This window comes from Antedon bifida, chromosome 6, assembly GCF_963402885.1.
Source record: "Antedon bifida chromosome 6, ecAntBifi1.1, whole genome shotgun sequence".
Classification (NCBI taxonomy): domain Eukaryota; kingdom Metazoa; phylum Echinodermata; class Crinoidea; order Comatulida; family Antedonidae; genus Antedon; species Antedon bifida.
This window is the reverse complement of record NC_136231.1, coordinates 7,458,866-7,485,700: the sequence shown is the minus strand read 5'-3', so window position 1 is coordinate 7,485,700 and position 26,835 is coordinate 7,458,866. Positions and strand designations below refer to the sequence as shown.

General features: G+C 35.3%; 3 protein-coding genes and 4 non-coding genes across 7 annotated transcripts; 4 read left to right on the top strand and 3 right to left on the bottom strand.

Annotated features, from left to right (window-relative positions):
• Nucleotides 1-548: 548 nt before the first annotated feature.
• LOC144845058 (chitin synthase chs-2-like) lies at nt 549-11,009 on the bottom strand. Its single transcript, XM_078702188.1, has 11 exons — nt 10,810-11,009; nt 8,181-8,330; nt 7,548-7,676; nt 6,426-6,831; nt 5,140-5,975; nt 4,776-5,024; nt 4,432-4,614; nt 3,915-4,074; nt 3,376-3,589; nt 2,719-2,919; nt 549-2,503 (listed from the first exon to the last, which is right to left on the bottom strand). The coding sequence occupies exons 1-11, from the start codon at nt 11,007-11,009 to the stop codon at nt 549-551; spliced, it is 4,683 nt and encodes a 1,560-aa protein (XP_078558314.1).
• Nucleotides 11,010-18,096: 7,087 nt separating this feature from the next.
• On the top strand, nt 18,097-18,169 carry Trnar-ccu (transfer RNA arginine (anticodon CCU)). The gene has a single exon. It is a non-coding gene; the product is annotated as a tRNA-Arg (tRNA).
• Nucleotides 18,170-18,397: 228 nt separating this feature from the next.
• Trnar-ccu (transfer RNA arginine (anticodon CCU)) lies at nt 18,398-18,470 on the top strand. Its single transcript has one exon. It is a non-coding gene; the product is annotated as a tRNA-Arg (tRNA).
• Nucleotides 18,471-18,708: 238 nt separating this feature from the next.
• Trnar-ccu (transfer RNA arginine (anticodon CCU)) lies at nt 18,709-18,781 on the top strand. The gene has a single exon. It is a non-coding gene; the product is annotated as a tRNA-Arg (tRNA).
• Nucleotides 18,782-19,009: 228 nt separating this feature from the next.
• On the top strand, nt 19,010-19,082 carry Trnar-ccu (transfer RNA arginine (anticodon CCU)). The gene has a single exon. It is a non-coding gene; the product is annotated as a tRNA-Arg (tRNA).
• Nucleotides 19,083-19,959: 877 nt separating this feature from the next.
• LOC144844507 (glutathione peroxidase 3-like) lies at nt 19,960-22,394 on the bottom strand. Its single transcript, XM_078701446.1, has 3 exons — nt 22,077-22,394; nt 20,541-20,735; nt 19,960-20,435 (listed from the first exon to the last, which is right to left on the bottom strand). Exons 1-3 carry the CDS (start codon nt 22,332-22,334, stop codon nt 20,226-20,228), a joined length of 663 nt encoding a protein of 220 aa, XP_078557572.1. The 5' UTR covers nt 22,335-22,394; the 3' UTR covers nt 19,960-20,225.
• A 1,216-nt stretch (nt 22,395-23,610) lies between these two features.
• Nucleotides 23,611-26,503, bottom strand: LOC144845194 (carbohydrate sulfotransferase 9-like). The gene is made up of 4 exons (XM_078702376.1): nt 26,358-26,503; nt 25,724-25,816; nt 25,046-25,142; nt 23,611-24,658 (listed from the first exon to the last, which is right to left on the bottom strand). The coding sequence occupies exons 2-4, from the start codon at nt 25,804-25,806 to the stop codon at nt 23,798-23,800; spliced, it is 1,041 nt and encodes a 346-aa protein (XP_078558502.1). The 5' UTR covers nt 25,807-25,816; nt 26,358-26,503; the 3' UTR covers nt 23,611-23,797.
• Between the last annotated feature and the right edge of the window lie 332 nt (nt 26,504-26,835).

Below are 26,835 nucleotides of genomic sequence, written 5' to 3'. Positions count from 1 at the left end.
ATAAAATCTTGAAGTCGGATAGCACCATGTGATCGATGAACCCACCCTGGTCTATTGCACCATGTGGACATTAGATATCTGGATGAAAGCTGGATATCTGGATGAATGCAGGCTGGGTATCTGGATGAATGTAGGCTAGGTATCTGGATGTGGGTTTGGTATCCGGATGAAAGTAGGTTAGGTATCTGGATGAATGTCTAGGCTAGGTATCTGGATGTGGGCTTGGTATCCGCATGAAAGTTGGTTAGGTATCCGGATAAAAGTAGGTTAGGTATCTGGATGAATGTAGGCTAGGTATCTGGATGAATGTATTGTAGCCTAGGTATCTGGATGTAGGCTGGGTATCTGGATGGATGTAGGCTAGGAATCTGGATAAATGTAGGCTAGATTTCAATTTGGATGCTTTACATGTGTAAACGTTTATTACCGTTTTAGTTGTGGAACTTCATACTGTACCCAATTGAACCAATAATCTATCTTATATAATTTTTAAATATATATACATGTATATATTTGTCTTGAGTTTGAAAATATAAATTTATTTTATATTAGAAGTAGGGTCTGTCTTGCCATGCATTTCGCTCATCGTCTTCGCATTCTGGTCGTACCATTTTAGGCTTCGTGCTCCTCCTTCTTCGTATATGTGTGTCAATTCGGTCAACTATGGAAGGGCGATACTTCAACTTAATTCGTGTTGTCGTTGGGGATGAACTTGTGCCGCTTTGTTCGCCCTGTGTTTCTCCTCCACTTGAAATAATTTCCAGTTTTGGTCGTTTGTTCCTCCGTTTCATTTTACCCCATTTTGATTTAGGTTTCGTCAGTGTGTTTTCCGAGAATGGAGTCGATATTTCAGATGCTGTTTCGTAGTTATTCAATTCATGAAGGTATAGACCCGTTCTTTCCGAAGATAAGCTACCCGTTTCAAGATTAGTCATATCGATAAGAGATGGAGTCAATTCAAGCTGCGGCGGTCCAACAAAATCTGGATCTTTCTCTTCGTCCTTTTTGGTTATGTCAGTGGCTGCCAGAATATGAAGTAGTGTGTAAACCCGATGGGAGATCATGGCAATGAATTGAATAACGAGAATTATCAAAAACAGAATGAAGAACGCAAACTGGAATGGTTCAATAGTAGCTGGATCACCATTCGTTCTTTGTATATTTCCTAGAGGTATAGCAAACAATTCGCTTTGGAGTTCCAAGAAGAAAATTATAATGATCCAAACAGCATTCAACATAAAGAACGCGAAGCATGCTTTGTTACGAAGCTCTTTGAGTCTGTTGGCTATAGCTTCTTGCATCTGTTTGTCCTCTTCAATAGGATGAAGGTACTTTGAGACAAGCTCCTGCCAGAACTCGACTTCTTCTGAATCGATAGTCCGGATTTTGGCCCATGACAAAGCAGGTGCGTTCATCCAAGAAGGCTTTTCATCATGTATGTCCATTTCCATGTATTTGGGTAGTTCTTCATCATAATCTGGTTCTGGAATCTCAAAATCTGTGGTCATCAGTGTTTTCTCTGCTTTCTCTTCAGGAATATAGTCTGTCTGAGTTGATCCATCAGTAGTTGTAGTCGGTTCTACGGTATGATCTTCTGTCCTGCTGTTGTCGACTGTCACTTTAAGAGCTTCCACTAGAGAATGATATGGAGTATCATCTGAAGGATTCAAACAGCATCCAAACTTAAATAACGATCCACATCCACAGGTCAAAGAACCATCAAATCCAACTTCCAAATCAGTTCCAAATATCCCGTTCTTAGCCTTCTGTATCACTTCAGTTTGTTCTTGTTCAATCTCTGCCTTGGTCTTCTTTTTCGCCACTTCACGTGTTCCCCAAGAAACGATATTCAAGTTGCTTAGAGAGTATATCACCAGAAGAACATATCCAGATGGAATTGCCAGAAAATGAAGAACACCAAACAAGATGTTCCAGATCTCTTGTGGATGGAGAAGAGCAGCGAGTAAGTAGATTGAAATCAACCCGATCATACACAACACTTCTGGACTATACAAACCGGCTTCTAACGCATTTCCACTGAGTGATATCACCACTGCCAACATCTGTAATGCGTAGATTGTGCTCATGATTTTTGCTACAAAAAGTTGAGTGGCGGTTTTACAAGTGAAACAGATGATGATGTAGAAAAATGGCGGTAGGATGGCAATGGCGTAAGACACATACTCGCTTTCAAGGTTGAAAGCAAACGCGGTGGATTTAGCTATCAAAATAGCTACAGTAGCTGGACCAATAATGGATGATGCCATGAGGACAATCTGGTAGATGATGAACGGCATCGAGATGCTTTGGTTTACCTTAGATGTTCGCTTTCCGTCAAGTAGAATGTCCATCGTATTGGCCATGGTGGAGGGAACCCATCGGCGTCGTTGATTGTAAAACTCTTCGAATTCTTCTGGTGCGTAAGTCAAAGCATCTGCAGCGGCGCAGTACTCGACCCTCCAACCTTGTTGCAATAGTAGAGTACATAACCAACGATCCTCACCTATGAAAGACATCAATTTTGTTAATGTGACTTAACTTTATGTTATACAGTAGAACTTTAGGACACATACACCCCTAAGTTACGCTTTTTCGTGAAAAGAACGAGGGGGCCAATAATATATGTTTTAATTTAACACTATTATGTCGAACCCGTATTCATGGGGCACACCTACTAAGGGTACATTTTATTTGATCCCGAAGGTGAGTTCTACATACCTTGATCATACTGCACATAATGTTCAGCTTTCTCAGATCTTGTTGCATATTTTCTCATTACATTGTCATCCATGAGAGCCGAAGCACGGAACAGACTAAAGCACCCTGGACTACATAGCACACAACCCAGGACATGCTCAGCTGTCTTCTGAAACCAATGACCTGTAGCATATTCAAACTTCTGGTACCAAACCAGTGGACCTATTTGAACAAAAATGCATACCATTATATTAGTAGTAATACAGTATTTACCTTGGAGCTTAATATATTTGCCATGTTGCTAAGAAATTTAGTCTCCCCATGTTAAATTATTTCTAATGTCTTTATTAATAAGGAGCTTTCGATTTTGTTTCGCATTGATGTGTCGTTGTCTGTACCTAGAATCTTCCACCGGTTCTGTATCGAAGAATAGGGGAGGGAGCAAGTCCTCGCATGCGCATATAAGAGGTTGTCAGCAATCCGAAACCATTGAGTCATTGATTACAAAGAGGTTTAGATAAGTTTCCTAAATGGTGCCCATCTTCCGTTTGCCATTTCCTACGTTGGCGATTATGGCTTCCTAAATAATTCTATTCTCAGAAACTCCGAAGACGTCTTCTGCATTCAGTTCCTTTGCAAGTCTTTCTATATATCTATTTGTATCTATAATGTTCTTACCTGTTCCAATTGGATGAATTCTACCACATGCTGCTCCCACTGTCCTGTTCCTCTTCATCAGATCAAGTAGTCTCTGTACGGCATCTGGTTTGAAATCGATGTCGCCATCAAGAGCCAACACATAGGAGTTGTGAGTTTTCACTTCTATTAGTTGTTCGTTGTCTTCCTGCTGACCAACCAAAATCCATCCCAACAAATAATACATGTACATAACCTGCATAAATAATTGAATTGTTTAAATAGACTAACATTTTATATTATATATCATTAGAAAGTTATAGGATTTGAGTAATTATCGCGTAAGATGATGTCTGCACCTTCCCCATAAATAAAACAACCTATTAATTTTAAAGAATGTATATATTTATTCTACATTTTCTATGCTGTTATTACAAATTATTCCAACCACTGTCCCTCCTTCCTCAGAGCCCTATCTCCACCCTCCACCCGTCCTTCTCATGTGTCTTTTCCTGATCTGAAGTTCGTTACGGTAGTATTATGGGCCTTATTCTCTTTTTGAGATTTATTGTGGCACATACCTGACTCCATCGTTTTCTGTGCCTAATTTTAGCTTTGTTCTTTAGATGAACAATGAGTTTGTTTCCACATGGTAGCGTCCATATCATTCTTCCTCCATACGGCGTGTCCAGGATAGAAGGTGGTCGCACTTCAATGTATTCCTGTTTTCTACGAACAGATCTATAACAATGAAAGGGTTAGTTTGTTATGTAACTTTGGCGTAAACCATTGGTGTTGCGGAATGAGAAAGTAGAAGTTGGTTAATTCAGTAATAATGTTTGCGGTACACCATGTGTTCTAAAAGGAAGTTGAACATTTCTCGACGTGTCTGTTCTTATATACCGTCTCCTAACAAAAAAATCAATTGCAGAAAGATAAATTGAGGTTTGGAATTTGTAAGAAATACCGAATATTTAGACATTTTATGGAAATCACCTCTTCTTAACTGATACAATTATGTTTATTTCAACAACATGATTGGAAATAGAATACAACAAACTTAAACAAATAGTTTTAATATTTCTGTAATCGTCTTACCTTGCAGCCGTTGCTACACACTCCAACAACGTCTTGACAAATTGGTTTATCTCTGGATTGTCTTCATCGTCAAGGGTAAAAGCATCGTCAAAGAATATATGTGCTTCAAATTGGTAGTAATCTTTTGGCTTTTTACCAGTCAAATCGTGGTAGTCTTGAAGTCGTCTCTGGTCTATGTCCAGCCTATTGAAGTAATATAACAAAATCAGGTTCACTAGTTGTTTGTTTGATTGGTACAGTATAATCAATTAAGTATTTTTAGAAAGAAGAACATAATCATGGTTGATGGCAGATGTAAGATGCCATGGACGCTTACTATGGATTTCGTTAACATGTATACACACCTGCATATACTCTTCAATATCTGGGTCATTTCGTTTTTCGTTTCGTGCCACATTGTTGCACAGAGGTAGATCATCGTATTGACATCATCATCTTCGTAAGTGACGTCAGGTTCAACGTCAATTTGTTCGTTTGGTTTATTAACCGTTTCCTCTTCTATCACCGGCCGCCTGTTCAACATCAAAGACTGGTCTATTAATCCGGCGCTGTAAAATGGTTGTACCAACAGTTTAACGGTAGCTTCCATTCTCCTGGATAAAGAAAAATGATAAGTTAAATGTGTGTTTATACCACAGTTTCAACTGTTGTATTTAAGACTACGTGTGGTTAATTTTGTAATAATATCATTATGTGAAAATAACTCACCTATTTCGGTTAAACCATACACTGTTTGTGATCCATAACTGTGAGACCCACAGGGCAATTGGGACCAAACGCCAGTAGATCTCGCTGTCATCTGATGGGCAGATCCACGGAAACTCATCTTGGTGGTCCTCTTTAAGATAACACGGCAACAACGTCACGGCCAAACTGACTGGAGTTGCTAGTGCCAACGGTAACGCAAAGCCAAAACGCTGAATCATCGTCTGACACGATGTAACTGCGAATTGGTAACAGAGAAAAGCTGCACAGATTTGTACGGCAAGCCAATGCTTCAGCTCTAGTGGACCAGCTTCCATCATATCTGACGTGCACCTGTATATAGTCCACTTATCGTTGACAGAAAGAAAGAGAAAACTGAAGCCTACAATACATGCGCACTTCCACACACTGATTCCAATGTATGTCTTGCATCTTGCGCGTCTAAGCTCATTTTTAAAATCCAATAATGGAAGTGTCCACCATAAAAAGCGTACGTTACTTGTTACGTATGTCTCCCACCACCTGAGAGATATTAGAAACATCGCCAATGGTAGCTCCCATTTACTGCCGGTGTAGTCTGGTGTGTAGGGGATCGTCACCAAAGCACCAAGTTGTAGAACGATCGTGACGAAAAATGTGAACATTCGTTTAATGATGTTGGAAGCCCTGTTGTTCTGGTGTGTCGAGTCTTCATCACTGCTGAAGAAGGTTTTGATTACACCGGGTATTATACAAACTCCACCAGTCAATGCAATGGCCAACTCGATCGAGGTAAAAGGAAGCACTCTAAACGCAAACAGAGTAATTCCTATACAGTGTAACGTCTCGATGGTACATACCTAAAGAAACGATAGAAAATAAATATATATAAATAAATGATAAGTATTTATCTACATTTGATACCGAAGATTGGAAATGATATTAAAGACCACATTGATTTCTACGGAATTATTCTGTCGTAAGCATAACTTTTCGTTTTGGAATGGTAGATGAAGAAGACGGTAATTTAACTGTGACGTTCACGCAATTTTCACCTCTCTTAAACTTGGTTCCCACTAGACGCTGCGTAAGGACATAGACGCATCCCAAGCGAGTTGAGCAATGACAGTTTGAACAATCCATCGCTTGTGATTGTTAAAAACGTTATTGCGTTACGTCCTTACGTTGCGTCCAAGTGGAAACCAAACTTCCTGTTAGCTTACGAATACGTCTTTATATTTTGTGGGAACTATAGTTTAACGTCAGGCCTACTGCCCCGAAAAGAAAGCTCTCTATTAACTATTACCAACCTTTATAAATAGAGAAAGACTCGGTGCTTTTAAAATACCAAAAATAGCTCTGATTGTATTATGTATAAATGTTAGAATTTCTGGAACAGCTAACGCAATGATTGTGTAGTACTCTCGAGAAAACCGATCACAATTTTCTTCGGAATCTGTCTCTTCTTCATCGACAACATGTTCGGCAGTTTCTACACTCGTACTATTTTCAGTTTCGAAACTTCCGACTAATATGATAAAAGATATTTTACTGCTAACAGCTGCTATGAGAACAAGTGTGAATAAAGTTATATAGGAGAGTACTTTTGTGACAAATATACAGGATGTGACGCAACTGTGTTTCTTTACTTCGTATCCACTTTTTGGTCGCAAAAGAGCTCTGTCCCAACGTTTTGTGGATGATGTTTCTCCAGTTCTGTAAAAATAACGAAAGAAATAAGTATTTGCTATAAATTATTCATATGACTGACATCCAGACAAAGAATTGTATGTAGTTTAGCTCTCTACCTACTTCAAGTTTTTAAACTTTCAGATAAAGTTTGTCATATAATTTTCATCATAAATAACAATTGTTTTTTATGGGCTGTACTCTATAGTTATTTTCTTCTAGTGAGCTTACACTATATGTTGATTGTTAAGATACAATGAAGACAAAACAAAACACTTTTTGGACAAACACAACATAAATTTATCAATTATTGTTTTATACTGTTTTGACATAATCCCTGTTACGTCATCACAAAAATCTGCCCTTCACCATGAGTTGAACAAACAGTACATTTGCAAAACGTATTAATTGTTAAATAGTAATATTGCACACAATAATTGAACACAAAACAACGTACAGTTTGGTAGTACAAACTATAAAGTAAACGAAGTAAAATAGTGTGTTTATATTACACCAACACCGAATATTAAACGTGTAGACAAAAAGCACAAAAGTTGTATGTGGTCCTCTTTGTGGGAGCTTTAGGGTAGTATTGTGTTATTTTCCAGGGCTGAAATCCCTATAGTTGTGACAGACACAAATGTCTTTAAACGGTACAAGTATAGCAGTGATATTATATAAGTGTCCCAGTTATGATCCACAGTGCGTTGGCAGTGGTACTGGCACCAAACATATATTTATACCGGTTGCTTATACTGCCAATTGTACTGCCTTTGTCAGAAGTAGGGTCATAACCAGACTCAGACGCCGTTACTCCACCTGATGCAAGACTTTGTAAACTCTGCGTGGCATAAAGTTTCTTCCTTGCGCTTCTGTATGGATAAAGTTTGGCATAATAGTTCATACTTACATTATTTATTATTTAACAACGTAGTTATGTAAGATTTCACAATCAGACATTTTGGTCCTGTCACCTGTTATAGTGACTTAATTAAGAAATAAACTAACGTTGAAAAAGTATATATTTTTACTGAAAGACATTTTTTTGTTTAAATGAATTTTAGGTATGCATTTTAGAAGACCGTTTTAATCGGAACATTAGTTATTGTTTCATAGAAAGTAGAAAATGCAACAAAAAAAACTCTCAAAAACACACATAAAACCTTTTTAAATAAAAACTTAAATTATTAAGATCTTATCTTTCGTCTTATATTTTTGAACACATTTTTGCATCTATCAAAAGATACACTTATGATCTTTCATATTAGTTAAAAACTTGTCCTCTATTATTACTTTGACCAGTAATATATTGTACTTAACTTTATCGTTGATTAATATATAAATATTTTACTAGTAATAATGGAAAATATACTTACGCGACACTTATACCAGAGTCTGCGTATCCCGCATAGCCTGATTCAGCTGATGGCGAAGATGATCTTAGTTGCTCTGTTTGATGCAATACATTATTAATTGGTTTAAATTCAACTTCTGTTGCTGGAACTGTTTCCTTTTGTTTCCTTTGCCTATTTTTAAAAGAAAGAGTGTAGCTTCCTTTACGTAACATTCCATTTACTATTTCCATTTTGTTTAGTTGTATAAATTATGTATAGTCCTTACAGTACCAAGTGTCAACAATCACTAAAACAAGTTCGGGTTAATTAATACAATTTTGACTGCGTTCATTGAGCCGGAACGTACCTTAATCACACTAAAATGCATCCTAAACTAAATACATTTTTTTGCAACCGAGAGACAATAGTTATTTAAAATCTATTATTATTTATTTGATTTTTTAGAATAATTAGGATTTAATTGATTAATTGTGACAATAAAACCGCTTTGATATGTGAATATCAAGGTTGGATCTGTTTAAACAGGTTAAAGTTTATTATACAATATGTCAAGAGACATAACCCACACGTTACCTAGGAGATAATCTCAATTAGATTTGATATTTTTTAATATTATGAACGATTTAGCTGAATAACTGGTATTCTTTTATCACAAAAGCATTCAAATAAATAGCTTATGGAGTACTATTGTTTCGAGATCCCATCGAACCTTTTACACTACAAACACTACACTACAAACACTACACAGAGAGGTCACCATTGTATACACTCCATCGGTGTATACTAGACGTAGACATATTAACAGAATAATACAAACAACATACGATATGAGAAATAATATTAATTTAAAGATAATATGATTTATGATTATCATTATTTCAAACTTTCTTTTTTGGATGTTTATGTCCAGATATCCGCCCGCAGCACTTCCTTGAAATTTGCAGTAATAAGGCCATTAGTTTATGATCTATTATAAAGAATTTAGGCTTATTGTTTTTAATGATAGAGAATTTTTAGATGTGGATCATTGTATCAACACTTGACACTTTCACAATACTGTCGCTATTTGTGTTTTTATTTTCTTATTGCTGTTTGTCTCAAGCGATATTACCAAACTTAACTTATTATCTATGACTTTACTTAAACAATTAGAACTAAGCTTAACATATTATTTATATGAAAGAAAGAAAAGTTATAAACTTTCATAAAAATTTGAAATATTCACCTCAAAATATATATTATGGATGAAACAATTTTTTCTCTAATTATTATTTATAACGGAGTACGTACTTAGAAGCTTCAACCTCTCAGAGACCTTTATTAAATAACTTATTCAAAGAAGAAATGTTGTCCTCCATACAAAATAGAAGAAGTTTAAATTATAAGTTTGAATATTACAACGATTTTTAGGCCAAACGTTAGCCTATTTGCAAAATAATTAATCGCTGTTAAGCCTTGTCTACACTATCAAACTTTATGTGACAAGAAATATGATGTGCCCATATATGGACACGATGATGTCATATCACTACCATATTTGGGCATATCATTACCATATTTGGGCACATCACACTTTTTTTTATAGTGTAGACAGAGCTTTAATTAAGAATGATTACACGTGTATTGGAGAGCTTGTTACGATTGGTCAGTGAAGCCCACCAATGAAACAGGACGTGGAAGGGCGACATAATCCAAAAGTGTTATACTGTATAATTAATCAATTGTCATTAATTTTTCTTGGTAAAGGACAACTTAACATTGACCTAATTTTCGTTAAATAGGCCTAGATACCACAACCAATAACGGTAGTATTTGTACCGCAAGTATGACAAATATTATTATTATCAAACTGTGAATAATTTTAGACTTACTGGGAAATGTATTATCAAAGTTTTGTTATACGTACCAACAATTATTATATAACACAATGTTGGTACAAATTATACAATAGTATTTGTATAACATTAAAACAATAGTCTATCGTGAATTACCGATTATAATTAATTTAATTCATATAATCTTTTGAATTATTATTTTTAAGTTATAATACAATTATAATAATAGTATGGTTTATACATATAAACAAACAATAAAATCTAAAAAACAATATCTCTAATTTTACTGAAAATTGCCAGCTGTTTTGCAGTTACGATATTATAAAACTAAATAACTAATAATAATAAATACGTTAATAATTTAATTGCTTTCAAAATTATAATTCACTGTCATTAAATTAGTTAGATGAAGGAAGGATTTAATAATGCAATATAAATACACTTTGAAAGATAAAAATTATTGGCTACAATTAACAACTATTTAATACTATATTATGAATTCTAAAAATTTAAATTGAAATAAACTGCCTTTTATTTCATTTTCAATTTTACAATCGAACCGAAAATATAATAATAAATTTGAACTTTTAAGCGCATAATGCATAAAGCCTATATGCGCTTCACATCAAAATAAAAATAATCCACAAAATAAATTTTAAAAAAAATGAGCAATTAAAAATGAGAGTGACAGACCATAAAATATATGGATCTCAACTGAAGTAAATATGGTTTATCGAGGGTGAAAATATTTGTTGAAAAGGTGAGTTTTTAAAAGCTGTTTAAATATGCTACTTTTATCAAATCCAGATCCATACCTAGATATTTCTTCAAGTTGTTCATTGATATCCTCCTCATTGTATTGTTTAGTCCCATTCGCAGTGCCATGGTTCTCTCCTCCGTACTTTCCACGGCGCGGTGGTACGAACGCGCTATTTCGCGGCGACGCATCATATTCTTTTAATTGTATATGTTCCTCAAAATGATGAATATTTGTTATGGAGTCGTGATCCGCCATCTCAAGACTCAAGTGTAGTCCCCAGTGTGAATATTTCAAAGATGTTTCTTTACTGTTTTATATATGTTTTGAGATGAGATTAAAGCGGATCAAAAATCCACTTGAAGATGCTCTTTACGTAGCAATGTGGTTAGAAATTCGATGACGCGAACGAATCCGAGTATTGTAATTTTTTACATAATCCGTAAATATAATCCAGCAGCCATATTCATATGTTAGCTGTCATATTTTTAAAAACATATTACTCATTTTTGTACAATCGTAAGTTAATTATGTAAACAATTGCTTAAGTAATACTAATAATTTATTTAGAGTTTACACTTTTACAACCATGGCACTCGACCACTTTTGATTCTCGCGAACAAATTTGCCTAGTGGAAAATAAGCTTAACAAAATACAAAAAGTTAGTTTTATTGCTGGCATTTTTTCATCAACTTTAATGTAGTCCTAGTTTAGTTAATTGATTGCATGTATATATTTGGCTGCCTAAATATAGTAGGTGAATAGATAAATGATTAGTACCGCTTTATAAGCTGTATAAATTATTTTATCAAACTTAGAACAAGTAAAGCTAGCAGTTTTCGCATGGTGTTTTTTTTTTTTTTTTGGCTCAGCTAAAATTCGTTCTTTGCTTCTTCACTAAAATATTGATATAGCAAAAAATCGGCAAAATAGGAATGGGCAAACTGGCGCGCCTAGCAAACACTAACCCATTAGAGGTAAATGTTGTAGTCAACAGACAAGAAACTGCAGGGGCTGATAATAATATGTATAATCGCTGTCTAATAGAGGTCTTAGCAAAGTGATTCTTCTATAAAATTGTATTTATTTTTTTTTCTAATTTGCTTTCACTTATTTGTGAGCATGCCTATAATTGATTAGATCATCCGTCGGTTTCTGTTTCAATCTAGTCTGAGAGCCACTCATATCTCCTTGCATGCCAATAGTTAAGGCATTTTCATAAAGAAGCGAACTGTATTCAACTATAAGAGAGCTATACAAGTTACTAATACTTTCTACTAATACTAAAATACAATAATAGTATATCAAACTAGAGGGTACTCCGAGACTACAAACCTCCGCCTACTGTAAAATTCCCTACATAAAATGCCCCCTGAATATTTTTTTTTTACATTTTTTTTTATTAGTTCTAAGTGTAAATATTGTTAACTGCACACTAAAAAGTTGTGGATGACAGTGTGGTGTAATGGTTATGTATCCAGCCTCTCACAGTTGAGATCGCTGATTCAAGTCCCACTGAGGTTTTTTTTTTTATTATTTTTTTATTTCTTTTTTTTTAGTTTTTTGTGGACCTTGATCTTTGACCCTGACCCTTAAAAATGTAACCACAATTATATGATGTGTCATTGATCATTGTGGCTAAGTTTGGTGAGAATCGGATAAAAACTGTGGTCTCTAGGCAGTAAAATAATTTTTTGTTAGTTGTGACCTTGAACTATGACCTTTTCCCCTCAAATTCGAACTCGTCCGAGCTTTTGGGGCATAGATCATTGTTGCCAAATTTGGTGAGAATCGGATAAAAACTGTGGCCTCCAGGCTGTTCAAAGACACACACACAAACACACACTCACACACACACACACACACAAACATACAGGGGTGAAATCATACCCTCCAGTGGCGGAGGTAATAAAACGGAACATATTTTGGTATCGCTATTACAAAATAGGCTCTGGTTCCCACTAGGAAAAAGGCGTAAGCGCAACGCAAGCGAGTTGACAAATCACAAGCAACACGATAATACATCTCTCGTGATTGATTAAATTGATTACGTTGCGTTTACGTCGCTGCGTTACGTCATAGTGGGAAACAAGCATAACGGGCTGTTAAAGAGCAATTGACGCGAGCCATTTCTCTTGTAATACTTACTACTAGAATATTGAATTACAATTGCAGATGGTAAAGTTGGAAGACATAGAGACTTCCTACATACTGCACCGTACATTTTTCGCATAAGCGTATAGGAGACGGACCTTTCTTTTTAAATATAGAACTCTATATTTAAAACAAATCAACAATAATAATTAAAAATATTATATTAAATTAAAGTTTATAAGAAGAGCCAAAATCTATCTTGGATTTCCGGAGATAGTTTTGTTTTTTAAAAAAGATAAATATATCGAAGTATTTTCGATTGAAAGAAACACACTTGATTCAGTTAGCTTTGATAGACTAAACATCTTTAGTATCTGGAGTACAATAGGCATGATCCGTTGTATTGTATCAATTAATACTTCATCAAAAGTAACCTTTATGTAAAGATGGTTTTCAACTTTTCTTGAACTGTGTAATAAAGTACTTCATTCACGGCTTCTCGAAAAACTACTTGTTTTAATTAAGTGAGTTTCTATGCACAGACGGTATACGTAGTTTGGTAAAAAAGTCACTTCTTTTGCAGTGAAAACGATGATAGTGGGGTACCTTCCTATTCAGAGATCAACCCTACAAAGTGAACAAAATGAACGAAGGGTAGGCCATACATAAGTGAAAACCGAATGTTGGGTCACGAATGTGTCCCCTTGGTAGGAGTTTTTTAGTTGTTGATATAAGTTTGCGGTACACCACGTGATAGTTCTGAAAAGAACTGTTGAGTCCTCAGGAGTGAGAAAATTGTTCTTGTTCTGGTAGGCTATATATCATTTTAATAGGCTTTCTTTTTCTTTTTTGGTTGCAAATAAATCGTAGACCGATATCATGTGGCTAGTTTCAGCAGACTTACCTTGTAATCTAAATGGTACAGTTATTTTAACAGATTTAATTATGACACCCTTTTTAAATCTCTAACAAAATGCTAGCTCCGTATACCCCGGACCTAGAATTAGAGTGTCAAGGGCGTGGCTTGCTACAAACAAATAGGATGCGGTTGGTATAATATAAACCTAATTATATTTTACAAATATAACATTTTAAATTCATATCATTGTTGCTAAGCAGAATTATATGTAAAGAGTTGATTTTTAAATATCAGAGTACCCGAGCAAAGGTTTAGAATGATGTACTAATTTATAAACAGGGCTTGGCGTGGAATAATATACAAATAATGTTTATGAGTGTAATGGTACATATAATGGCATGAGGTGAATGATGAAAGGTTATATTTCAATGAGGCGAAACCACGTTGAAATATAACATTTCATCATTCCCCAAATGCCATTATTTGTACCATTACACGAATATAAAACATTCATTTGTTTTATATAACATCTAAATACATTCCTGTCATTTGAATCAAATAAAAGGTAGGCGCTGTTGTATTTTCAAAAGCAATAGTATAGAAAAAAATATTTTCCAAACGCAAAAGTTATTTTTTTCGTACACGAAAAAAGTACTATTAACGATCGTTTAATAGTGCGTACTATTGCACGCTATGTGACCCACGATCGTCCAATTAAATGACAGGAATTTATTTAGGTGTTATATAATATTGGTTAATGTCGGCATTGATGGACTCGACTTTGACATAGTAAAATGTGGTCATTGCTGGACTCTTGGAATGGCATTGTTTAATATCTCGGTATTGTTATTCAATAAAACAACAATAAAATATAAAAATACAAAGGCAGCACAAGTGATGAATTGACATTCGGATTCTTTAGAAAATGGATTGAAACAATAAATATATAATCACAATTTACAAAGATAAAATGTATATCAAAGGTAAAATGTCAAAATAAAAAAATAGGCCGCATTTGAAGGGGTACAGTATACACAAATATTTAATTTATTTACTTAGGCCTAGGCCTACTACTAATATTTTCTAATAATTTACTACTAATATAATCAAATAGAGAACAGGACTGTTTTTAAATCTTTCAATTTGCGATTGGGATTTCGTATTTGGAAATATGAGTTACAGGAAGGGTGAAACTATAATATGTTGACCATTGGGAAGGTAGGCTGACTGACTGTGACATTATGATTATGATTTAGTACTAATTACTTTATGCATTATTCGCATGGTTCTGCTTGTACACCCTGGCAAAATAATTATGCTTCCTGAATCTCTTTTCCGAATCCGTCTTTGTGGTAGTTGACTTTGTAATTCATTAATAATCCGGATTAACTGGATGAGAGTAATTATTAAAAAGAACGAATAATCTGAATGAAGTCATTTTACTAGAATTACATAAATTTTAGGATTAAAACATTGGAACGAACTCTACATGCTATCATAACACAATAATATATCATTAGTCATTCGGTATCCCCTATTTATTGTCTATGGACAAGACTCAGATAAGGACGTCAAAACATTCATAAAATAGACGTATATTCTAAAAAAATGTACTTTATTGTGGTAGTTATAGTATAATGGACAAACTCACGGAACAGAATATCTTCCTGTGGATTAAATAAACTCGGCTATCCATTTGTCGCCGTCACTTGTTTTGGGTCAAGTAGGCTTTACAATTGGCTGACAAGGAAGGCCATTTTGAAGTACCTCGTGAATCCTTATAATTAAGTTTTACATCTCAACAATTAAAATAAGGTTAATTATGATTTTCGTTTGGACTAACTTTAACAGTTATGGACGTTATTCAAAGTCAAATTAGCGTGCCTTTATTCTCAATAAATTATACCGTACATGTAAGCAAATTAAGAGGGCGAAATCTCCAAAAGCAAACGATTAAAAAGGGCTTCCCAGAAATAGATATAAAATCAAATTGTTACCAAATATAACTAAAAACGTGGTAAGAAAGGAGAAAATTCGATCAACGTAGAACGACGAAAACAAATGAGATGACAAAAAAAGCACATGCGACAAAAATAGTCACAAAGTGTTTTTTTTTTTAATGTATGAAAAACATTTTCTTATAATTAAGAACGAATCAGCTAGAACCTGTAAATTGAATATTGTGTTGAAAAGAAGTGGTTGTGCATAGATTGTAGGCTATAATTGGTTAGAAGAACATTACGTTAAATTAATAGTAATCGAAATTAGGTGAAGATTTGAATCTAACAGTTATGGAGGACAGTGCTAGGCGTGGGCATATTCAAGCGTTGTGACCACGCCATACTCAAGTATGATAGTAGGTCCACTTGTTGCTCTGGTGCAAACGTACTTGCTTCGTCATTTCTGTTATTGATAGCACTACTATATTACTTCTTCATCAGTTTGTAAGATATCATTTTTAGTCGCGTGCAAACGCGACTCTACAGCTCACTGTGTCGGTCGGTTGGTCGGTAAACACTAACTCAAATTTGAGCACGCGACTGCAGCCATGTATATGGCCTTGTTTAAAGTATAGAAAAGTGATAATATAACAACAAGCCTAGCTTCCCAAAATTCTTATGAAATTGTTTGGCACTCGATTGGCGATTTTTTAGAACAAGAACCTAGTATAAAGTTAGTTAGGCCTAACATTTTTGCAAGAAAGGAGGAGAGATGGTTCATGTGAGCAAACCTTAGTTAATTAGCTCGATACTCTTTTTTTTAACTGTGGCACCTAAACCAGGCCGTACGGTAATTCCCCTTATTTCCCTTACTTATTTACGTGTATTACGTGGCAGTTTGTAGCAGTGGTCGTACTTTGTAATCTTGCCGCACTGTGTAAAGATGGCGAACTTTGTAATACATTTTCCTAATTTATAATGGGTTTTCGTCATTGATAACAACCGATTATTCACATTTTGTAAAACTAAGACCGTGGTGGAGTTCGTGCTAAAACGCAGTAAAGCTCTGTCTACACTATTAAACTAGTGTGATGTGCTCAAATATGGTAGTGATATGTTTAAATATGGTAGTGATATGACATTATTATGTCCATATATGGCCACATCACATCTTTTGTCACATTAAGTTTGATAGTGTAGACAGAGCTTACGACTTTGAGTTAAATGAAATCAATCATTTACAAAGGCTGTGTTACAAACTACAACAGCCGAATTGATTAAAAGTGTGACGGACTATAATTACAAAGTGCGATAGATGAGTTATTACAAAGTGCGACAGCTCAGTAGTTATTACAAAGTGTCCGACAGCTCAGTTATTACAAGGTGCGTCAACTTTAGGCCTATTACAAAGTTCGACGTAAGAAAGTGTCGTATGTGATTGTCGGGTAAACCCCCATATAGTTGAACGAGTTGTCGGGTAGTGTCGTTTCTGATCTCGGAATCGGGTTTAACAACTAGATCCTATAATCACCAATACAACTTAACTTATTGAGAAAGACTATACCCAAACAATTACGTAATTATGAAAAGTAGGTCGGTTCACAGGACTACGTGGGCTGGCCGTTAACTTGAGGTCCATCGACAATATTATAGGCCTACATGAGACAATTTAACACAATTTCCGTTGTTTTTTATATCGAAATACTAGGTTAGTTTTGCCACGTACATACTATACCGAAAATACAATGATAGCTTTGTATGTGAAGTTACTCTGAAATGGTGACATAAAAGCTTATGTTATGTAGGTCCCTATAGCCAATTATGATAGTGATTGTAATGTTAGTGAGCATGTATTACGTGTGTTGTTATGCTTGATCTTCGCCTTGTTTTCAGTAATAACAGAAGACAAGTATTCGATCAATAGTTTAGATATTTTAATTTGTCATTTCTGCAGGCAAAGTTTGGTATTGTATGTTATTTAAATGTTATTGTAATTAGTTGTAATAACTAAACAGGCCTACATTTTTGCTGACTGCCGAGTTAGGCCTACTTTTGAGTGGAAACCGAGAAGAAACTCGCATCCCGCAGACTAGTACTGTTGCCCACTAGGATGTAATGCACAGACGTACGTAAATTGCAAATTCTTTTCAATCAAGAGCCTCCGTGGCCTAATGGATAACGCACCGGCCTCCTAATCCAGTGATTGCGGGTTCGAGTCCCGTCGGTGGTGTAAGTCATGTTATTAGTTTTGCATCCCTTGTCCCCTTAAGATCATGTCATCTTGTGTTTTTCTATTTTGTTTTCTATTATGATTTTGAAATACTAGATAAAAACGGAACGGATTTATCTGAACTGTAGGTTGTGATTGTGCTTATGGGTAAGACCAGTTCTGTTACCCACTATGACGTAACGCACAGACGTAAGTGCATTGCAAATGCTGTTTAATCAAGAGCCTCCGTGGCCTAATGGATAAGGCACCGGCCTCCTAAGCCGGGGATTGCGGGTTCGAGTCCCGTCGGAGGTGTAAGCCAAGATGTTACCTTTGCATCTCTTATATCATTAAAATAATGTCATCTTGTGTTTTTCTTTTTCGGTTTGCTATCAAATCTATTATGATTTTCAAATACTAGATAAAAACGGAATTATCTGAACTGTAGGTTGCGATTGTGCTTATGCGAGTAAGACCAGTTCTGTTACCCACTATGACGTAACGCACAGACGTAAGTGCATTGCAAATGCTGTTTGATCAAGAGCCTCCGTGGCCTAATGGATAAGGCACCGGCCTCCTAAGCCGGGGATTGCGGGTTCGAGTCCCGTCGGAGGTGTAGGCCTGAGCCATGATGTTACCTTTGCATCTCTTATCTCCTTAACATCATCTTGTATTTTTCTGTTTTGTTTTAATATTAAATGTATTATGATTTTGAAAGACAAGATAAAAACGAAACGGAATTATCTGAATTGTAGATTGCGATTGTGCTTATGCGAGTAAAACCAGTTCTGTTACCCACTATGACGTAACGCACAGACGTAAATGCATTGCAAAATTAATACTTTTAACCAGAAGCCTCCGTGGCCTAATGGATAAGGCACCGGCCTCCTAAGCCGGGGATTGCGGGTTCGAGTCCCGTCGGAGGTGTAAGCCAAGATGTTACCTTTGCATCTCTTATATCATTAAAATAATGTCATCTTGTGTTTTTCTTTTTCGTTTTACTATTAAATCTATTATGATTTTCAAATACTAGATAAAAACGGAATTATCTGAACTGTAGGTTGCGATTGTGCTTATGCGAGTAAGACCAGTTCTGTTACCCACTATGACGTAACGCACAGACGTAAGTGCATTGCAAATGCTGTTTAATCAAGAGCCTCCGTGGCCTAATGGATAAGGCACCGGCCTCCTAAGCCGGGGATTGCGGGTTCGAGTCCCGTCGGAGGTGAAAACCATGACGTTACCTTTGCATCCCTTATATCCTTAAAATCATGTCATGTTGTGTTTTTCTGTTTTACCATTAAATCTATTATTATTATTTTGACTAGATACAAACGGAACGGAATTATCTGAACTGTGTAGGTTGCGATTGTGCTTATGCGAACCAAGCTTAGATAGTTGGTGCCGCCTGTTTTAGTATTCGGAAACATACAGAGTTTGATATAAGTATGTTCTTTATATTCAGTCTCAAGTATTTCAACGCGGCTACAACAGACACTATAGTTTTCTTTACGAAAGCAGCTTTTAATCTCCTGGAATCCATCCTTAGATTTAAGTGATATTCAATTTTGTATCAAATCAACGGTTATAGTTTTTTTATTCTGGATTAGTCTCGCCAACGCACTTTGACATATATTGATATAAAGTAAGGCACAACCAGATACTAAATTTGAAATCATAATCCTGACATTATTGAGGGCGCAATGAATAAAGCAAGAGTATAGAACCCCTCCTTCGGTACACACCTATTAAGGGGACATCTCTATCAAGGGGGACACTTCCTTGTGAACCGAACGATGGGAAATATATTATGTTTTAACAATACTACCTATTCAATGGACACCCCAATTGTTTGGTGACATCGTCTTTATATATGGTTTACCCACATCTTCTACATTTACATTTATTCACATTTATTTAGTCATCAATTACATCATAATTACAATACAACTGATAACAAGGATCCTGCATAAAAAAGCTGTAGCTTCGTTTTTTGTAGGACCCTTTTACATAAGAACAATGTAGGACCCTTTTACATGACGTAAAGACCCCACGATTATCACATATCGTACCTATGTACACAATGATAAAGACATGACCAAAGATCTATTTAAAATATTTTTATTATCACCTATTTCTAATATCTGATCTACATAAACGTTAATAATACGTCACTATTTCTCAATGTTCGAATGCACAAGAACCTTTGAGAAACAATGTGAATTATCAGTAACACGCCCTACTTTGCAGTTTTAAGACCGTTACGTCATTAAGTATTATTCTAGCTATCAGACATTGAAAATAGATTTTAAATAACAATGATACGTAATCATTACGTTTGCAAAATGTGCCTATGTACAGTGGAAAAGTGCTACCCTAAAAGTTGGGCTTCTAAAAGCAAGGTGGTGATGTCTGGTATAATGTCGGCGGGAATTACACTCGGATCGTACCGTTTGACTGGAACACCATCAAAGTCAATGAGAAACTTTTCAAAATTCCACGTGATGTCTGATGTCATAATAGGAGACCAATACAAGCGGTCTGGGTTGCCGATCTCTTCTTTTACTGGAGGACAGACTTTCTATTAAAATAATTAAATCATGAGTTAATAATATTTACCTTCAATAACCAAAATAAGTCAAGTTAATCTAACTTAATTAGTCGCTAGTGTCCATTATAACATCACCTTTAATGACCGGAAGAGTGGATGTTGTTTTGGCCCGTTGACGTCAACCTTTGACACGACTGGGAAGTTTGGCACAAAGTGGTTTCCTGGTCTGACATACTTCAAACCATGAAGTATTTCGTGGTCGTTTCCTGGCTCCTGTAGACCAAATTGGTTGCATGGGACTGCTATTATTTCGAGGAAGTTTCCGAACTCCTGAAGATCGGGAAAAAACAAACAAACATGAATTCATACCTATTGTATCCAGATAGTCATATTTCCACTCTAATAAGATGCTGTAGGCATTTCGTGTTAAAAGCGAAAAAATATGTGTTTTAGGGTAAATTCAATTCAAATCTGCTGTTTACCCGGCTCAATTTTTAGATCTTCACCCTTAAAATGTGAAATACAAAATGGCCGCCATTTCAGACTTATTCTGGCTTATAACTTGACTTTTAAGTGACGTAGCAAGTTAAAAATGGTGTCTATACCCATGTTTATGATACTGAGGATTCCAAATATATTATTATTAAAGTTGTAAATATTCTATTTTCAATATATATATTTCTACTTTCAAGTTCATTTTGGATTTTCAGTAAATTACCAATGGTTTATTCAAAGTCAAACTGTAACTAATCCCTCACTATTCAATCAAAATGTTATTGCTATACTACTATATTGTTGAAAAATGGATTGCGTATGTGGGTGTGTGTGTGTGTGTTTAAAATAGGCGTCATATTGGATTTCAACATGGCGGCTGTTTACAACTTTAATAACAATATATTTGGAATCCTCAGTCTCACAAACATAGACATCGTTTTTAACTTTCTATGTTACTTATAAGTCAAGTTATAAGCCAAAATACGTTTTAAATGGCGGCCATCTTGGATTTCAACATGGCGGCTGAAATAGAATATTTACAACTTTTTAGTAACAATATATTTAGAATCCTCAGTATCACAAACATAGGTAAAGACATCATTTTTAACCTACTATGTTACTTAAAAGTCAAGTTATAAGCCAAAATACGTTTAAAATGGCGGCCATCTTGGATTTCAACATGGCGGCTGAAATAGAATATTTACAACTTTAATAACAATATATTTGGAATCTTCACTATCACAAACATAGGTATAGACACCATTTTTAACTTGCTACGTCACTTAGAAGTCAAGTTATAAGCCAAAATAAGTCTGAAATGGCGGCCATTTTGTTTTTCACATTTTAAGGGTGAAGATCTAAAAATTGAGCCGGCTAAACAGCAGATTTGAATTCAGCACCCCGAAATTACCCTAAAACACATGTTTTTTGCTTTTAACACGAAATGCCTACAGCATTTCATTTTTCTCTGGACTGGTCTAATCTTGTTTTTAATGAATCACTCAATGATTATTATTAACAATGTTGATTAAAATAAAAACATATAAGAAAGGATTAATGTTATGCCGTTCAACAAAGTGGTTAGGATTCCGGCAGAATCAAGTGCATTCTATTTATTATTGTATAATTCGATGATGAATAACAAAACTATAAACGTAGGCCTAATTCAATACATACTTGTTTAAGTGCATTCAAGTCAAGATATTGTTCGGTAAAACCTCAGTATGTTGCCGTGTTGACGATAAGCAGTAGTTTACCTCTATACCTTGACAGCGGTATTGTGCTGTTACCGGTGCCCATTTCCAACAGATGATGGTTAAATACTGAATCACTACCGTAGCATCTACTGCTAAGCTCAGCATCAGACATGACAACCACGCACCAGAAAACAAGGGCTCGCGAGAAAAGCCCAAAGATTCCCTTCTTCTCTATCATGGTTGCCGCTTGTGTGTGTTTTTGTTGTTGTCGAAGTACGGATTTTTCATTTTAATTTAGTACTTTGAAGTCTGATTGGACAAAGGATGCTTACGCTGTCTGTTCGTTGGAATATGCAATTAGCAATTAACTGAGACATGACATTTGGAGACAATGCATTCGACACATGGTGCATCAAGAGAAAACAAACGAAAACTAAAATAAAAATGTTGATTTGTATACAATATTCATCAGGATAATAACTTTTAATAATTGTGTTCAGTTATACAGTGTATATGAGCTCTTTGAATATGTATTTTGATTTTGAACAAGGAAAAACAGGAAATAAAAAAATCCATAGTGACCAGTTTATTTGGTAGTTTATCGTGCTTTCTTATCACACCTGAAAAGATTAATGCTTTTCGATTTTGAAGGATTGTGGGTCACACGATATTCAATAGACATATACTATTGAACTCTTAATGACGTCATCGAGAGTTTAATGGTCCCTTTCAGCTTTTTTATAACATTAAAATGGCACTCGATCTGAACAGTTTTGGAGAGGGCCAGTATATCTCATAATTTAGACCAAACATTTCGCTATTTCTCAGTTAGGCTGATGAATTGAAATTGATACCTTTTACCTTTTTAGATCATTATGCAGTATGTACTCTAGTATAAAGAGTTAATTAAAGCCTTTTAAAGTAAACTAACAGAGTGTCCCGAAATATTACCACCACTTAATATGGGTGTTCAAGCAGAGCTCCACTGTTTCCACTTTCGAATGTGTGAAGAAACTGAATTACAAAATGTAGCATTTCTTTTTTCTCTCCAACAAGACCCCCCCCCCCCAAACCCCACCCCACCCAACTCTCTCTCTCCACCTCTTTCTTTCTCTCTTTATCTTTTTCATTTCCTCCCTTCCGTTCTCTATTTTTTTTTCTTTCTTTCCTTCTTTGTTTCACCAGATACGGACTATAGAAAGAGACTAGAAAAAAAGAAGAAGCACAGACTGGTGAATAGAAGTTGGAGACATAGGTGGAAGATTAAAACAAATCAATATCACACTAATCATATTATTTATTACAAAACTTGGCAAATACCCAAGAGTAGACATCATGTTATAATACAGTATGAAAATGGATAATTAAAACAAAATTAAAAAACTAAATACACTCAAGTTTAATAGAAAACAATAAAATTGTCCACGTTACCCACGATAAAACCAAATTGATTAATTGATAGCGTGACTAAAACTACATCCTCCCCGCCCCCCCCCCCCCTCCCACCACCCCCTCTGTTGCGATTTTCTAAACGATGCTTGTTTACAAAGGATTGATATGCGCATGTGTATACCCCTATACACCATTGTGGGAATGTATTATGGTATCATTTGGTCTGTCGTACCAAACAGTCTTTTTGATAAACAAACGAATGTATTATTTCTATATCAACAATAGCTAGCTTTTCTTCATAGATCTTTTTCATGTCATTTTATAATTGAATATTTCAAAATCCAATTTAAACAGTTTATAGAACTTCGATAACGCTTTCTTGTCAACACGCTCATAGTATTTTGCTATTTCTGTATCTGGGATAATGAGGTTACTCTTAAATTCAGCTGGAGGGACTCCTTTTGGAATTTCAAACCCTAACCCAGACTGTATGTATTTGAAGTCGTCATTATGGTTTTCAATAGAATAGATATAATCCCATTTGATGTCGCACACCATCAGTGGGTTCGTGAGTGGTCCCCATAAACGGTTGGCTGTCGGGTTAGATGGAGATGAGGCTATGTAACGAAAGAACTCTGGAAACGTGATGACAGAGGTTGAATTTGGTTGTCTTTTAAAGAATGAATTTATACTCAAAACAACGTCTTTGATTTCAGCCCTGACCACCTTTCCCTCGAATGCATCTTTGTAAGCCGCAATCATCCTTTTCAGTGGGTCTCGTGTCAGTAAAACTTTCTTCGAAGTCTTCAGACGATCGACAAAATCAGATTTCGACAACGTCTTCATGTAATGTAAGGCTCTGTTGATTTGACCAATTGATGGCTTTTTGTATTTCAAGCCTTGTGTTCTCGCTAGAAGTAACTTCCAGAAATCTTCTCCGCAAAATGGCGCCAAGTTACAAATACATTTTGGTTGGTCGTTGTAAACAAGTGTGATTCCTTTTACAAGCTTATTTCCATTGTATGGCTGGTTTCCAATGGTAATTGAATCTAATCCATAGTGACCCATTGATTTCTTGCAGTTTTCTGCCAGTTTTTCTAATAACTTAGTGTTCTTTTCATTAGTGACATTAGGCCTACTTCGATTGTCAATTATAGGTTTCATTGCTTTCTAAAAGATATATAAAAACGCATTGAGTTTAAATAACGTTGTATTAAGGTGAATTAAAGTTTTGATTCCATGTTAAGAGTTACGTCTCCAGGAGCTGATCGAGGGATCCAAGCATAAATCTCTTATTAACAAATCTTGATCCGCTCCTGTTCTCGGTCAAGTCTAGGCCTACATCGATCGTCTTTAAAAAGAGGGCATATAGTTTCTCAGTTCATGGTATATTTCAGGAACACACCAAAGTGTATTCTTGTCATTTGATTGGTTGATTTCGCATCACGTGGCATTCGTTTGTATAACGAATATATTATTAATAATAACATACTTATAATATAAGAACCCCTATCCAACAACAAATTGTCCTTTGAGCATTGAACAAAAAAAACTTACATCGATCTTTTGATTACTTTCTTTTTTTCTGTCCTTCACTTTCTTGTGTTTTCCATGTTTTGTATGATACACGTTGTGGTTTACTCCGACTTTATTTCTTTAAAAAAAAAGTGCACAAAAAGTAGGTGAAGATCATCGTGTGAAAGATAAAGTAAATTACGGATTTATAAAGGGCCTCTTAATTGCCAGCATATGCTGTTTAGGGTTACCCTCTTTAAATAAGTTTTAATAAAAAATAAATAAACAAAAAATAGAATTTTAAAATATTAGGAGCCGAGATGGGTGCATCCATGTGCCTCAATTGTAAAAAAAAAGTGCTGAAGTTGAAATGGAATACTGTATCTATTTCATTTAGTTTCATTTAGTAAGATTCTATATGGATCCGCCTATGTTGAGAGTATTCATCCCCATTACCCATTAACAATGTTCGATATCATTATATGCCTAATTACTCTTTAAACAAAAAAATAATGATATTGATGAAAGATGCGGATGTTGATGATATAATAGGTCTAATCACGGGGAGTAATACAACTCCTGGTCATCATAATAATGATGAAACATTGTACAAATGTTGATTGAGATGATAATTTGAGTGATGAGAAATGCTAATGGTCACGTCATCGATGATCATGACGTCACTTTAACTGATTATGAAAAAAAATAATAGTATTTCACCTGGTCCTGGAATGCGCTGAGTACCACAAACTCATAGTAATAACAAAGGTGACAATTGAAATTAAAGTTAATTTTCTAACCATGTTCCTGATCCTATAAAAAAAATTGTCACATAGCATAATTTCTGGTCTGGAGATTGTTTAGGGCCGAACAGCTTCCGATTTTTTCTGATAATTTTATATTGTTGATGCCTTTTGGTCACCAGGTTAAATATATAATAGTTACATTTTTTCGATTCATAAAGGGAAATCCTTTAACAATCATTGTATATTATCTGATCTGTAGGCCCTATACACAACAAGTTGCTCAACTCGGTCATACTCGGTCACAGTGAAGTCGGTCCCAATTCAGAAGAAACAATAAGCCAACATACCGTAAAGCTTTAGCAGTAATCCTGGGTCACTATTAGGCTATCTGGTTGTGTTTTAGGATGGGTTAGGCCTACTATTAGAGAGGTGTTAAATGGTAGGTTACTATTGGAAGCTACGTAGGCCCACGAAGCCACTGTATAAGCCATTATATATGTATTTAAGGCTACTTTCAAATTGGGAATACTCGATACTGTTTACGTCAGAGCTAAAATCAGTTATTAACCGATACATTAACAATAATCAGTTGATACATTTCTGCCTACCTGGTTTTGCAATAGACCTACAGAGTGATTCAATCTTGTTATCATGCAGGACACTAGAAATCTCGATCTTTATGCCATTGGGTTATATGGTGTAATATCATACAACAGGGGAGTAGAGCACAGAATAAATTAGTTTATACATCAGATATTCAGAACAATATGTGCATTCGTGCACTGCAAGAACAATATGCAATGCGTGCAAGACTTCGGATTGAATAAGCCATTGTCATTTTTAGTTGCAATACGAGATTCTCAGTTGGACCAATAGTGCCTATTTTGAGTCTGGTTGTTCTACCCTGAGTGTTAAAAGTCCTTACACTTATTGAACAAATATATTTCTGTTTTAGATATCCAAGTATAGCGAATATAAACCTAGTACAGTACTGATATTTTAATCTTGTTGGACCACCCGAATTGGTTTTAGATATTTGTTTTAAATTAATAAATGTAGGCCTACTTAAGATGCATAGCCTAACTA